The sequence below is a fragment of the Plecotus auritus genome (assembly GCF_963455305.1).
Source record: "Plecotus auritus genome assembly, chromosome: 7".
NCBI classification, from domain to species: domain Eukaryota; kingdom Metazoa; phylum Chordata; class Mammalia; order Chiroptera; family Vespertilionidae; genus Plecotus; species Plecotus auritus.
In genome coordinates, this window is record NC_137774.1 from 12835273 (window position 1) to 12848314 (window position 13042).

General features: G+C 58.9%; 1 protein-coding gene across 10 annotated transcripts in view; it reads left to right on the forward strand.

Annotated features, from left to right (window-relative positions):
* The window catches only part of CACNA1G (calcium voltage-gated channel subunit alpha1 G), a 63748-nt gene that overhangs the window by 22086 nt on the left and 28620 nt on the right, over nt 1-13042 (forward strand). For 5 of the 10 annotated variants that reach the window (XM_080681462.1, XM_080681467.1, XM_080681460.1 and 2 more), the window contains exons 10-14: nt 7651-7802; nt 8558-8743; nt 8825-8939; nt 9021-9176; nt 11958-12026. In XM_080681462.1, coding sequence (XP_080537588.1) covers nt 7651-7802; nt 8558-8743; nt 8825-8939; nt 9021-9176; nt 11958-12026 — 678 coding nt within the window. The remainder of the gene's footprint in view (nt 1-7650; nt 7803-8557; nt 8744-8824; nt 8940-9020; nt 9177-11957; nt 12027-13042) is intronic. The other 5 variants (XM_080681465.1, XM_080681469.1, XM_080681464.1 and 2 more) reach the window with 1 other exon arrangement.

Below are 13042 nucleotides of genomic sequence, written 5' to 3' on the forward strand. Positions count from 1 at the left end.
AGGGAGGGTCCAGAGATGGTGGCCTTTCAGGCCAGGAGAGGACAGGGCAGGTGATGACTCTGCTCGTTGCTCCGACTGTCATGGGCCCATCCTGTCACTCTAGATACATGTCCAGAGAGGGTTTCTATTTATAAGTGAGTGAGATCGGCTGTTCAAGGTGAAGGAAGCGGGGGTGGCGGAGAGTCCAGATGTGGACTTTTGAGAAGATTCACAGACTCTTTTTGAATTCTGCTGAAAGCCGGGGACCCTCTCCCCAGAAGTCACATACATGCCTAGGCACCCCCATTGGGGCCTTAGAGAACAGGGGTTTTTATGGACACCTTCCATCCCAAGCCTGCTCCTTGGAGCTCCCAGGCAGAGGAGCCCTGGCCGAGGAGCTGGGGCTGGGGTGCAAGCAGGACTTTGCTGCCCAGGCCCCAGACTTTCAAAGGATCTCCCTACGTGGGCGGGAGAAGGGTGCTGTAAGGAAATGGCCAACGAAAGCAGCGCCCACGTTTTTTTCAGCATCCTCTGGCTCTGGGCTCCCCCGATTCAGCAAATGGGGAGCACTGCCTGTGCACAGCACACTGGAATAGAATAATGGAATGGCAGGGCCAGGGCAGAGCCAGAAGCACCCCCGAGACCTACGTTCTAGCGGAAAATTCATTCTGCCTCATGGACGATTATGCCAAATGCTGTAAGGGAGGCTTCTGGGGACAGAGAGAGATGCTTATACCCAGGTGCGGGGTTTGGAAGGGCTTCATGATGGAGGTGGCTTTTGAGATGGGCCTTGAACTCTACGTGGGATAGGAGCTGAGAGGTCCAGGTGGAAGGATGAGGGTGAATTCCGGCAGCCTGGCCTGGAAATGCGCAGGGTGGCCTGGGACACTCTGAAAGACAGACGTGTTGCCTCCCACCCCCACCCCGAGGTGTCTGAGCGGTAGTGGTGCGAGTCCAGCAGAGTTGAAGGAAGCCTGAGATTCCAGGAGGTGTGGGCTGGGTTGGGGGAGCGGCCAGAGGCTATTTCTGTCGTTCAGATCAGAGACAAGGAGGGCCCCAAGTCTGGTGGTGGCAGGGAGACCGAGGGTCGGGGAACAGCCATCCCACTGGCAGGGTCTGCAGCTGGCCCCTGCTGCTGGAGGGATGGAGGGCGGGCCTGAATCCTAGATAACTCCCAGGTTCCGATACAGAATCCTGGACAGTGAGGGAGCCGGGAACGCGGGGAAGGACAGGTTTGGGAGAGGAGGTGAGAGGGTTTGTTTTGGATGTGCTGCCTTTGAGCTGGCCGAGGGCCACCCCGGGAAGGCTCTCAGACAGGCTGGCTCTCGGGGTGAGGAGCCAAGCTCTTGGGGGGAGATTGTTTAGTGTCCTCTACACCCAGTGACAGCTGGAGAGGTGGGAGTCGGGGAGATGGGGAGGGGGGGAAGGGGGGGACAAGGGGAGGGAGTGGACTTAGACTCCACTCAAGCATGTTGGCCTGAGAGGAGACAGGCAGCCCTGGAGGGCAGGAGGTGGCCAGCAGCACGGGGTCAGGGAAGTCCGGGCAGGCTGGGCATCAGGCAGGAGGGGTGGCCACTGGCTCAGCTGCTGCTCAGGCAGGGCATCCGCTAAGAGGAGGGCTGGGAAGAGGGGCCTTGGAGAGCGCTGGCGAGGTAAGCCCCGTGGTCTAGGTGAATGGGCCTGGATTCACAGGAAGGCTCTGCTCTGAGGCAGGGGAAAGGCGATTGGAGGCATCAGGAACCAGGGATAAACGATGGAGCGGAATGAGACCCAGGGGAGCCTGAGGGATGGGAGTGAGATGGAGGTGCAGGTGGAGGAGCGGCTGGCGCCCTGCCAGGAGGGGGAGAGAGAGGAGTAGGCTGTGGCCCAGCGCTGTGTAGGGGAGGGAAGGAAATGGAGCCAGGTCCGGAGCGGAGATGGGGGCTGAGGGGAGGGAGAGGTTTGGGGCAGCTTCTTGGAGGAGAGGGATGGACAGTCAGCGATAGAAGACGGCGAATAAAGGTGCGCAGCAGCCTTGGGGCCCCCAGCAGGGCATCGCCCATCCAGTCAGCAGAGGTTGGTGACTCTAGCAATGCTCAGCAATTCGACAGCCGCAGGGGAGAGGCAGCGGGAGTGGGGCCTTGCCCGGGCTGGGCTGGGCAGGACAGCAGCCCTCTAAGGCCTGCAGCACGAGGGCAGCTTTAAACGGTCCACTGGGCTCTGGGCTGTGAGGTTGTGCTGGCAGGTGAGGGGCGGGGGCCATAGCTCCAGAGTTTTAAGTTGAAGGGGCTTTGGGTTAGCTGTCTCCAAGCTGAGTGAGCCCTGGAGGTGCCCTGAGCCCACTTAGCTTGTGTTTTTACTTGGGGTGGCTTCAAGGAGCTCGTGGGCGATGTGGGGAAGGGCTAACGCCTCCCCACCCCTTCGGAGGAGGCACTGGGGCACAGTGACATTCCAGCTGGCACAGTTCCAAGCTGGAGAGCTACCAGGGGGATGGCGAACAGCAAGGCCACATCTCCACGCTGAAGCCCGTGGGGTTTCCTGGAAACCTCCCGCCACACAGGTGTCTCCTGACTTCCCACACCTCCTTGAAGGAGGAGGAAGAGGAGGGAGGGGGTCCAACCGACCCAGTGACCCTTACCCCCTCACTGTGGGCCCCTGGCAACACCTCTCCTGGGTGTGTGGGAGCAGCACCTCTCCTGGGTGTGTGGGAGCAGCAGGCCGGGCTGTCAAAAGCAGAGGTGAGGTGAGCTGGAGAGTCAGAACTGGGGAGCAGAGATGTCAGGGTCAGTGGAGCAGGGAGCTGGGGAGCTAGGGGAGGGAGTGGCACTTTGGCAGTGCTGGGGTGACTCACTCAGGCCCCCACTCCGCTCTCACCTCTGGAACCTCTGCAGTAGGCATGTCACTCTCTGCCGAGCCTTCTCTCAGGCCTCCTGCCTGGACCTCTGCAGTATCCCCTAATTGGTCTCTGTCTCTCCAGCTCTCCGAGCCATCCGCACGCTGCCTCCACTGCAGCCAGATTAATCTTCTTAATACACCACTTTGCACATCTCCTCCCTCCCCCAACCCTACCCCCGGCAGCCTCAATGGCAGCATGTGCTCAGAGGCAAGTCCAGCCTGTGGCGTGGAGTGGAGCCATTGGGCCTGGCCCTGCTGACCCTGCAGCCTTGTCCCCCACCAGCCCCTCCCCGCTCTGACCCAGACAGAACACTTAACTCTCGGTCCCCGGGATGCCCGGCCCTTCCCTCCTCTGCACCCTGGCTCGCTCTGCTCCCAGCTGGGCATGTCCTCCATGGGCGCTCTCCTGCCGCCTGCTCCTCCCCACTGGCCCACTGACCTCGGCGGGGTTGGAGCTCCCGGGTGCTCCTGGTGCTTAGTTACGGCCCTGCAGGCGCTCTGTCCTGCCACGTGTGAGGCCCGCTTCCACTGTCAGTGCCCACGGGGCCACTTGAGCATGGCTCTCGGCTGGATGTGTTCACAGGCTTGATCTGTGTTCTGCAAGTCAGCCTCGCCATGAGGCGGTATTACCCTGTTTAACAGAAGAGGCCGCTAGGGATCAGAGAGGTTAAGGGACTTGCCCGAGGTCACACAGGTAGAAAGTCCCAGAGTCGGCAGGCCTCCTGTGTTCGGATTCAATCACACCTTGTATCACCAGTGTTGTGCACGCTGTGGGCACGTTAAGGGTTCGTTGATGGAGCTGCTGTGGGTGTCAGGGGAGTCCTGGTGCTGGGAAGTATGTATAGCTTACCTGGGGCCACGGTTGCTCTCAGGTGACAGACTGAGGGAGGGAAGGTGTTGGGACATGGGAGATGGGGGATGTACAGTTAGCATCAGCCCAGAGAAGACCTGGGACCTCTGGGTGGGAGAAGCTTGGGCTGCCTGGCCTCAACTCACCAAAGCGCTTCCTGGGCCTTGACATCTGTGCATCGGAGGGAGGATGCAATGTAGACCTGAGAAAGGACTTCCTGGCCACGGGGAGAGCTGACGGGCTTGCGTGCATCTGCCCCAGGGATAACGTTAGGGCATGGGCTCTATGGGGGCTGGGGGCAGCGTGGAAAGATGCAGAGAAAAGCATGGCCGGATCTAGCCCCGCACCTAAGTGACCTCCTTTCAATGACCACACCTTTCGGAGCAGGCCGTGAGGAGGCAGGGAGGAAGTGACCTCTGGGAGGAAGTTATTAGCCCTGCGGGCCTGGGGAGGGTGCTAGCAGAAGTTGGCTCCATCCCCACCGCTTCGCCGCCGTGGCGGCCCAGGCTCAGGGCTCTGGTCCCTGGGGCCACTCTGTTGCTAAGATTGTGTCTTTGCGCCCTTGTCCTGCATTTGCAGACTGTTCCCAGCCTCCGATTTAGTAACTTGGACAGACATGGATGTCTGGGGCGGGAGGGCTTTTCCCATGGATCATGGGGCATCCCAGGGTCCTGGGATAGGATAGGCATTGCCCCTACGTGTGCCCAGTGAGTGTGTGGAGGGGAGAGAGGACGGGCTGAGGGAGAGTGCCGGCCCTCCTCCCCACCTGCTTCTCCAGTCCCTGAGCTGCCTGGAGGGATGAGGCGGAGGCTTCAGGGTTTTCCCCCTCCCCCCACCCCCCATCCCGATAAGGATCCATCACGTAGGCCTTGGGGGAGCCCTGCACCATCCTTCTGATGAGGCTCTGAGATGGTTTGTGAGCGTGTGTGTGTGTGTGTGTGTGTGTGTGTGTGTGTGTGTGTCAATGAACACCGGGTACAGACTGTCTCTACCCCAGGGATAACGTTAGGACATGATGAAAACATCCTCCCTCCACACGCCTGGTAGTAGTTGTGCTTTTAGGGCTCACTGACTGAGTAAATATGTGATAACAAAGACGACAGGGTGTTCAGCTACTTAAAAAAGTTGTATTCATTTTTATTGTTGAAGTATAATGTATTGGCTCTATGTACATAGCGTACTTCAGTTACGTTTTCAAATCAACTTGTTCTTTTTAAAAAAAATGTATTTCTATTGATTTCAGAGAGGAAGGGAGAGGGAGAGAGAGATAGATACATCAATGATGAGAGCGAATCATGGGTCGGCTGCCTCCTGCACGCGCTACACTGGGACCGAGCCTGCATGTGCCCTGATGGGGAATCAAACCATGACCTCCTGGTTCATAGGTTGATGTTCAACCACTGAGCCACCCTGCCTGGGCTCAACTTGTTCTTTATTCATACATCTATGTCCACGTGAAATATAATTTTATGTACATTAGAAGATACATAATATATTCAGTCCATCTGTGTATCTGATTCACAGGCTTGTCACTGTCACCACATTGGGTTCGGGTCCTGCTTGGTATTTATTGGAGTCAGAGTGAGGGGGGTTGGGCGCTCTCCCTGGTTCTCCCCGCCCTGTGACTTTGAACCTGTCATTCACCATCTTCTTGACCTCTTTTGTTCATCTGTAAACCCCTGGTGTGACCGCTGTTGTGTGGATGGCATGAGGTGAGACACACGAGCCTGGGGACCCGCAAAATACTGCCCCTGCTTGGTCTATGCCTCCTCATCTTTATCCAATCCAAGAGCGAACCACCGGGCAGGTGGCAGGGTGACAGGGAGGCAGGCTCGCCGATCACAGCTTCCTGGGAGACTGGACTAGGGAGCACAGAGTCGGGGATCCCCTCTCTCAGGAGGGCTCTGCGCCCTGGACTTTATCTGTCCTGACATAAGCCCCTCCCCACCACCTGCTCTGTGCTCACAGGCAGTGACCAAAGGTACTGTCTCTCTGTGACCCCGTTCACTAGGTCAGGTGGTGGTGCCCTCTCCTGCCCCCACTTGCAGTCTGGGGAGAAAAGACTCGATTCAGATCTACTGGAGCCATGGGCTCCGTGCCACACCGGCCCCTGTGACAGCCACTCACTCTCTGGGCAGCTGGCTCTCGGCCCTGCCTGCTGACCCTGGCTCTGCCCCCCAGGCCTGCCTTTGGAGAGAACTTCTGCATGCCCAGTTGAGAGCTTCTCTCTTCCTGAGCAGCCACCGACCCTCAAACACGCCTTGCCTGGCAGTAGGAGGCCTTTCCTCCCAATTCTTCCCGCCCCTCCCGCCCCGATTCCACCCAGGCTGGTCACACGGATTGGGGCCAGGAGGATCCATTTGGTGGCGTCCAGGGCCTGGCTCCATGCTTGGGTGACCTACCTGGGCAGCCGGCCAGATGAGGCAGCCAGGTAAACAGGGTGAGGTGTCTGAGGGACAAGGGGCTTCATCTGCTTATTTATTTATTTATTTATTATTCTCGAGTGGCTGCCATGGAGCTTGGGCTTTTGAATGGTCAAACACCCCCACCCGATGGGCAGTGGGCTCTGCTGAACCAATCATCTCCACCCGGACCTCCAGCTCAGCCACACCCCTCCCTTTCTCTCTTTTTTTAAAAAAAATAAATTTTATATACATATTGATTTCAGAGAGGAAGGGAGAAGGAGAGAAAGATAGAAACATCAATGATGAGAGAGAATCATTGATCGACTGCCTCCTACACTCCCCCCATGGGGGATCGAGCCCACAGCCTGGGCATGTGCCCTGACTGGGAATTGAACCGTGACCTCCTGGTGAATAGGTTGATGCTCAACTACGGAGCCACGCTGGCCGGGCAAAGGGCTCGTTTCTTGTGCTGGACCTGGGATGCCTTTCCTCCCCTCTGTTTGGAGAGACCCCACTCACCCTTCAGAGCTCATGTCAAATGCTGGCTGCTGATGAAGGCTTTCCCAGCGTGTTCTTTCTTCACCTTCTGCCCCCCAACTCCTGGGTTTACTGTCTGGGTCATTTAGTTTGTTACTGAAGCATCTCAGGCCTCTGGCGGTCATTCAGCTGTGTTGTGTGTGTACAACTGGCTTCCAGCTAGCTGCTGAGCTCCCGAGGGCATGGCTGGCATGTTTGTGCAGCCCCTTCTGTACCTGGTGCCGTTCTAGGCATGCAGTAAGCACTTAATATTGAAAAGAGGAGGAAGGGGGCGGGGCGGTGACTAGTGAGCTGGGAAAGCAGATGAGATGGTTTGCCGTTAGTTCTGATAACCTCTTTGGGATGTGTCCTTGGTCCTCATTCCTGAAGGTCACACAGTGAGTGGATAGAATTAACCGAGGTGTCCTAGTCTCAGGTAGCAGCTTTAGGATCCTCCTTATCTGTGACAACCCTGCTTGGGGTTTCCCTTCTGTGTATCCGCATGTTTGTGTGCATGTGTGTGTTTGCGTGTGACGTTTGTTGGTGCGTTGTCTGGAAGGAAGCAGGGTAGCCAGTAGCTGTCCAAGCGAAGGCTGCCAGGTCCACAGAGGAATTGCGGAGCACGTGTGCCTTAGCCTGTGGCTGTGTGACTGGTATGCGTGTGAGGCCTTGGCAGTCATTGCGCTGCTGGCCTGGGCTCACTGGGCTGACCTGGCAGCACAGGACCGATGGGTCTCAGAGCTGCCAGCAGGAGGTGGGCAGAGCCCGCAGGGCAGGCCCCAGGATCTGAGACCCAGAGCTGGGAATGGTGGGGGCGCCGAGTGTTTCATGTGACGGCTGCCCCTCAGTGCATTTCCTCACGGACCCTTTGGGGGAGGGTGTTTCCCATAAGCCTGAGCATCCAGAACTACCCTGGCCCCCTCCCCCGGCTTTCCATTCCTGCTCCTGGGGTCCCGTTTTTGGGGGACCTGGGGTGAGGGGCTCAGGGACAAGCCACGGGTGCCTCATGCCCGCCCTGCCCTGCAGCCCGAAGAACTCACCAATGCCCTGGAGATCAGCAACATCGTCTTCACCAGCCTCTTTGCCCTGGAGATGCTGCTGAAGCTGCTCGTGTACGGTCCCTTTGGCTACATCAAGAACCCCTACAACATCTTCGATGGCGTCATTGTTGTCATCAGGTATGACCGCCCCTGCACTGCCTCTTACCTGAAGAGCGTCCACGGGGCGGCTTGGGGCGAGGAGCCACGCAGCCTGTCCCAGGGGTCCCACTGACCCACAGGCCCTGCCGCTCCCCCAGGTGGGGACTCTCTGTCCCCCCATGCTCCGCTCTACCCTGTCCCTCGGTCCTACCCTGCTCAGGAGGGTCTTGGCCTCACATCTCCTGTGGCCAAGCCCCTCTGCAGTCTCCCCTCCCCACTTCTACTTCCTGTCCTCACCCCCATGCAGGCCCGGGTGGGTGAGGACTGGGGAGTTGGCCTTGGAGAGGAGTTGGAGGAGGTCAGAGGCCCAGCCAGCCATCCCTGCTTGCAAAGTGCTTGGAAACCATCTCAGACGCCGACAGCTTGCTTTAGGGTTTCCAAGACCTCGGGAAAGTGCTCCGTCCCCTCAAGCCAGGAGCCAGGAGAACTGCTTTATTGCTTTTCGGAATTGGCTTTAGATTTCATTGGAAGAGAACAAAGCGAATATTCCATAACTTGATGCTGTTGCATTGGCCGATTGAGGGAGAGGGCGGTCCACTGCCAGGCTGTGTGATCTTTGGCCTGGCAGGGAGGGTGGAGAGGACTGGAGCTGTCCCCCAGATCCTTGACATCTCGGAGGCCCGAGGGTTGTGCCAGCCAGTCCAGGCCCCCCGGGTGCTGCTGGCCCCTCGTAAAGGGAGGGGCAGGCGGAGGGTGGGCATGCCGCCGGCTCAGGCTCCCCGCCCCCCTTGCAGTGTGTGGGAGATCGTGGGCCAGCAGGGGGGCGGCCTGTCGGTGCTGCGGACCTTCCGCCTGATGCGGGTGCTGAAGCTGGTGCGCTTCCTGCCGGCGCTGCAGCGGCAGCTCGTGGTGCTCATGAAGACCATGGACAACGTGGCCACCTTCTGCATGCTGCTCATGCTCTTCATCTTCATCTTCAGGTGAGGGTGGGTGCCCGCGGAGAAGGGCCTCGGGGCAGGGCTGCTGGGGCTGAGCCCATCTTGCGGCTCCTGTGTCTTCAGCATCCTGGGCATGCATCTCTTCGGCTGCAAATTTGCATCCGAGCGGGACGGGGACACGCTACCGGACCGGAAGAATTTTGACTCCCTGCTCTGGGCCATCGTCACCGTCTTTCAGGTGCGAGGGAAACAGGACAGGGTGGGCAGGGGTGGTGGGGTGACCCTGGTCAGCGCCCTGACTCCCGCCCTCTGCCCACAGATCCTGACCCAGGAGGACTGGAACAAGGTGCTCTACAACGGAATGGCCTCCACGTCGTCCTGGGCTGCCCTTTACTTCATTGCCCTCATGACCTTCGGCAACTACGTGCTCTTTAACCTGCTTGTCGCCATCCTGGTGGAGGGCTTCCAGGCGGAGGTAACCCCCTGCCCGCAGCGGTCCATTTCCAGGAGGAATCGGCTGCCCAGCTTGAGCTTTGGGGGCCTGGCAGGTCCTGCAGGAAGCACCCTTCAGATTAGGTGGGGGTGACTAAGTGGGGGAGGCGCCAGGTCTCAGGAAACCCCTGGGCACTCAGGAAACAGGGTGCTTGTGGGGGGGTGTCTTTGGGTCCCCAGGTTAGCTGCCCAGTGGGCTTCCCCTTCCAAGTTGGCTAGACCCTTCCTCAGAAAGCTAGACAAGTGTCAGCTACAGGGTGTCTGGATCGCTGAGTACAGGTGCTCTCGGGGACATCTGGGGGGACCCATCTGAGCTGAGGGGTGCGGGGAGCTTGTGTGCAAGTCATCTGAGCTCTGGCTGAGATGATGAAGATGCCACCAGGGCCTGGGCAGGGCCGAGCTGCCCAGGGTGAGAAATGAGCCCAATTAGCTGTGGGGATGGCAGAGATGAGCGTCCTATTTCCAGCCCCGGCTCCATCACCTTCATCACAGGCAGCGTCATCAATTAATATTGACATACATTGATCCCGCCCTTGCGGGTCCAGGGCACAGCCTCTGCCCAAAAGGCTGCACCCTCCTCCTCTCCCTCAGCACCCTCCTCCTCTCCCTCAGCCCTGCCCCTCTGCCCACCCCAGGCCCAGCCCAGTGCCGTGCACCGGGGAGGTTGACCCAACCTAGAAACGCTCCAGGTTGGGCGTGGAGAAGCTCTCAGTCCAGTTCTCTTTGGGTGACCCGGATGGAAACTCCCGCTGCGGCCTGGACTATAAATACCCGGCACACGGTGGAAAAACAAAATCTATTTTCCGCCTTTTCTCCAGCCTTGCGAGGGAGGGCTGCTCCCCGAGGGCCAGGCTGGTGGGGTGCGGGGGCATCAGTCCCTCCCTGGCCTTCCCCGGCATCCCCTGTAATTCTGTAGCTCCCCATTATCGTGTTTCCTCCTGCTGGGTGAGTGAGGGCCGCTGGTGGAGCCCTGCCTTGGTGATGGCCGGGTCTCTTGTAGGAGGGAGGGACACTGGTGCTCTCCCTGCAGCAGGACACTTACTGGGTGGTTCCCTGGGGCATGAAGGATTAAGGGGGTGCCACCATGCTCCCACAAAAGCCAGGGTCTCTATGGAGACCCACCATTCTCAGCCATAGCTCTTGGCCTGTGGGAGGAGGAGCAGAGTGGGGACACGGTCCTTCGGCCCCTTCCAGACCACAGCTCCTGACAGCCAAGATTCCCCTAGAATGATTGCTGTGGGACTATGTGGAGGGAAACGGAAAGCACCCCACGCCTGTTCTGCTTCCCTCAACTGGCCAATAGCCACCTGGGCAGTCCTGGCGGTGCCCAGCGCAGACGGCCCCCTCCCACCGCTGCCTTTTTCAGCGAACACCTTGTTAAATCGAGTGCCGCCGAGCCGGCCTGGTTGCTAGGCAGCAGCTACGTCTGTGTGTGGGAAGAGAGCAGCCTGGCCCTAGGGCCCGGCCTGGTCACTCTGGCCCTGCTTGTGGCCTGTGGCGGCCTCAGCCTAAGGGGCCAGCCAGGACCTGGGGCCACATCCTCCTCAACCTTCAGAGGACAAGTGACTACTGGGAGGGTCTCAGGCAGGGCCTGCTGCTTCGGGTCTGGGCGGGATGGAGAAAGGATTTCAGCATCAACACCCCCTCCATGGGGTGGGCACAGTCCTGCACATGTGGCACCTGGGTGCAGGGTGGGTGCTCGATGCTGGTGACCTGCGTACCTCCAGAGATACCTGCCTTCTCCTGTACCGAGTTTTGGGGGGCTGCCCCGGTGGCTCTGGGAGCCCCACAATCTGCCAGGGGAGTCTGGTTCCTACCACTCTGATGGCATGAGACCGCCCACCTCGTGGAGGAAGTGGCTGCCTTCATTTCTTTGGATGTCATCAGCAGGAGCCTCTAGAGTGGCCCCCTGCTGGCCTTACCACGCCACCAGGGGCCGGAGCCGGCTGGCTGCAGATTTCCTGACTTGTAGGGGGCAGTGCCCTGAATCCCTGTATATTTATCATCCACACACTTAATTAAATGAACAGGCAGCAGGCCCTGTGTGAGGCCATTAATTGATATTAAACAACATCATAGCTGTCATCCAGTGTTACTTGTCACATCCCATCCCAGTTGGAGCAGCAGGACCCGTTCTGATGGGGAGGGATGAAGGCAGAACGGATGGGAGTTAGGAGGCCTATTCTCAATCCTGACCTGGTCTCTTCCCCAGCCTCTGACTGCCACCCACTCCTCCTTCCCCCGCTCCTGTCCATTCCCCAAGCCTGCTGCCTCCCAGCCAGGAAGGGGGAGCTGGAGTCTTAGGTTCGAGGCCCCGAGGCACCCCTGACTCTCTGTATGACTTGCACAGTCTTCCGAACGTTTCCAGACCTCGGGTGCCTCCTCTAAGATTGCTCTGGCAGCACCTGCTTCCCACCTGGCGAGGAAGCAAGCTAGTGTTCATGAAGCCGTTCCGTGATGCCTGGCACACCCGGCGAATGGTGGCTGTTACTATAATTCCCCGGGGGGCTTGATCGCCTTTCCTGCCCTTGTCCCCATCTTCGTGGCCTCCTTCCTCACCCTTCAGATTCATTCTGGCCCTGGAGCCTGTGGCTGAATTCTGGAAGGCCGTTCTCTCCCCTTCCTCCTCCCACCCCTGTGTCTCATTTCCCCTGCTGTCGGGTTCGCATCGCTCCTTCTCTTCATCCTCTTTGGACACTGCTGATGTTTGAAAGCCTGAGCGCCTGTGACCAGCCCCGTCCCCTGCCTCCCCCTCTCCCTGTAGGAAATCAGCAAACGGGAAGATGCGAGTGGACAGTTAAGCTGTATTCAGCTGCCTGTCGACTCCCAGGGGGTAGGTACGCGATCCGAGTCGGCATGCCCCCACCCCGAGCCCCGTGCCCCCTCCACTCCGCCTCCATGTCTCTGTGCTCGTGTTCACGCTCAGCTCCTGTGCAACCTGTGGTCGCCGTGGTGGTCATTGGTGTCGTGAGGCTGGCTTCGATTTTAAGTCCCTTCCCCCTTGAGGACATCGAGGAGAGGAGCCTCCTTGCCTCTGCCCCCATCCACCCGCAAAGGGCATGTTCCGTCCCCGACAGACGGGTGGATGGAGGGAGAAGGAAGGGACTTAGAATCCTCTGTGTGCACGTGTGTGGTGCACCGTGTGTGCGTGCCGACGCAGAGGGCCCCCCGGGAGTCCTAGTCGCGGGGCCTCAGTGGGGTCCGATCCGTGGCCCAGACCGTGCTCCCCCATCTCTCACCCTCTCCCCTTGCCCTGCACCCCTGTTGGAGACCCCACTAGCTGCCTCAGCTCAGGACGTGTCTTTGGAGGATGGGGGGATAGGGATGGCTCTTGCCAGAATGTGCCAGAGTTTTAAATCTACTTCCCAGTCTCTGGCCCCTCACCCACCCAGGAGGTCCAGCAGGTGTTTGGGGGACACACTCCTCCTCTGGCCCCAGCGCTGAGCCTGTGCCCTGCTGTTTCCTGCACCGGCACCCGGATTCAGGGCAAAGGCAGGGTTCCCGCAGGACCCTCAGAGCTGCACATCCCGAGCAGCCCCCTGGAGATCCCACTTGATAATTAAAAGCTTCGTTAGGGACGTAAACGGAGTTAATGAAAATGATCCCCTGAGATGCCAATTACGCAATATTTATGTCCTTATCAAAAGTAGCAATCAAGTATTTTTTAATAACTTCTTAAGGAGAAGTGTGTAATTACTGGGGAACCTACTGACCTGCTAAGAAGGAAGAAAAAACTGTCCCAGAGACAGAGAGAGGTAAAAAATGGGGGCAGGGGGAGGGGTGGGAGCTTGGGTAGGGTGTAGGGAGAAGCAGAGGGACCGAAGTGGCGTCCTTGGGCTGAGCCGCTCT